The sequence below is a fragment of the Penaeus monodon genome, chromosome 20, assembly GCF_015228065.2.
Source record: "Penaeus monodon isolate SGIC_2016 chromosome 20, NSTDA_Pmon_1, whole genome shotgun sequence".
NCBI classification, from domain to species: domain Eukaryota; kingdom Metazoa; phylum Arthropoda; class Malacostraca; order Decapoda; family Penaeidae; genus Penaeus; species Penaeus monodon.
In genome coordinates, this window is record NC_051405.1 from 44,413,989 (window position 1) to 44,414,539 (window position 551).

A 551-nucleotide genomic window follows, 5' to 3' on the forward strand; every position below is an offset into this window, starting at 1 on the left:
ACTCGGTGAAGCCCGGACTAAATTCAACACCACCAACCCGGCCCAAATTCACTCTAAAACCTGACCCCAATTCATCCCAAAATCAAGGAAGCCAAAGGTCAGCTCAGTCCAACAGGAATTCCACCCGTAGCCAACCCAGACCCAACATGAACCAAGTCCAATTTTAATCTAAATTCAACCTAAAAAAACCCACCTCGATCTGATTTCTTTTCAACCCAAATCCAACCTAAATTCAGCCCAATTTTCAACCCAAAGCCAACCTAAATTCAGCCCAGTTTCAACCTAAAATCTAACCCAATTTTCAACCCAAAATCCAACCCAATTTCATCCTCACCCAACCCCTCTCCCTTCTCTCCCCAGACAACCCCTTAGGCATCGCGATCCTAGCCGTCCTGGGGCGATTCTGCGTCAACATATCCTACAACATAGGCCTCCAGTATGCGGCCGAACTCCTGCCGACGGTGGTGCGCGCCCAGGGAGTGGCTGCGGTACACATCATGGGCTATGTCGCAGCCCTCCTGTCGCCCAGCATAGTGGAAATGGTGAGGAAC

General features: G+C 50.1%; 1 protein-coding gene across 1 annotated transcript in view; it reads left to right on the forward strand.

Annotated features, from left to right (window-relative positions):
- LOC119586012 (organic cation transporter protein-like) overlaps window positions 1-551 on the forward strand; it is a 23,322-nt gene that overhangs the window by 20,985 nt on the left and 1,786 nt on the right. Inside the window, 1 exon segment of the mRNA XM_037934720.1 lies at window positions 361-542. Within this exon segment, the coding sequence (XP_037790648.1) occupies window positions 361-542 (182 nt within the window).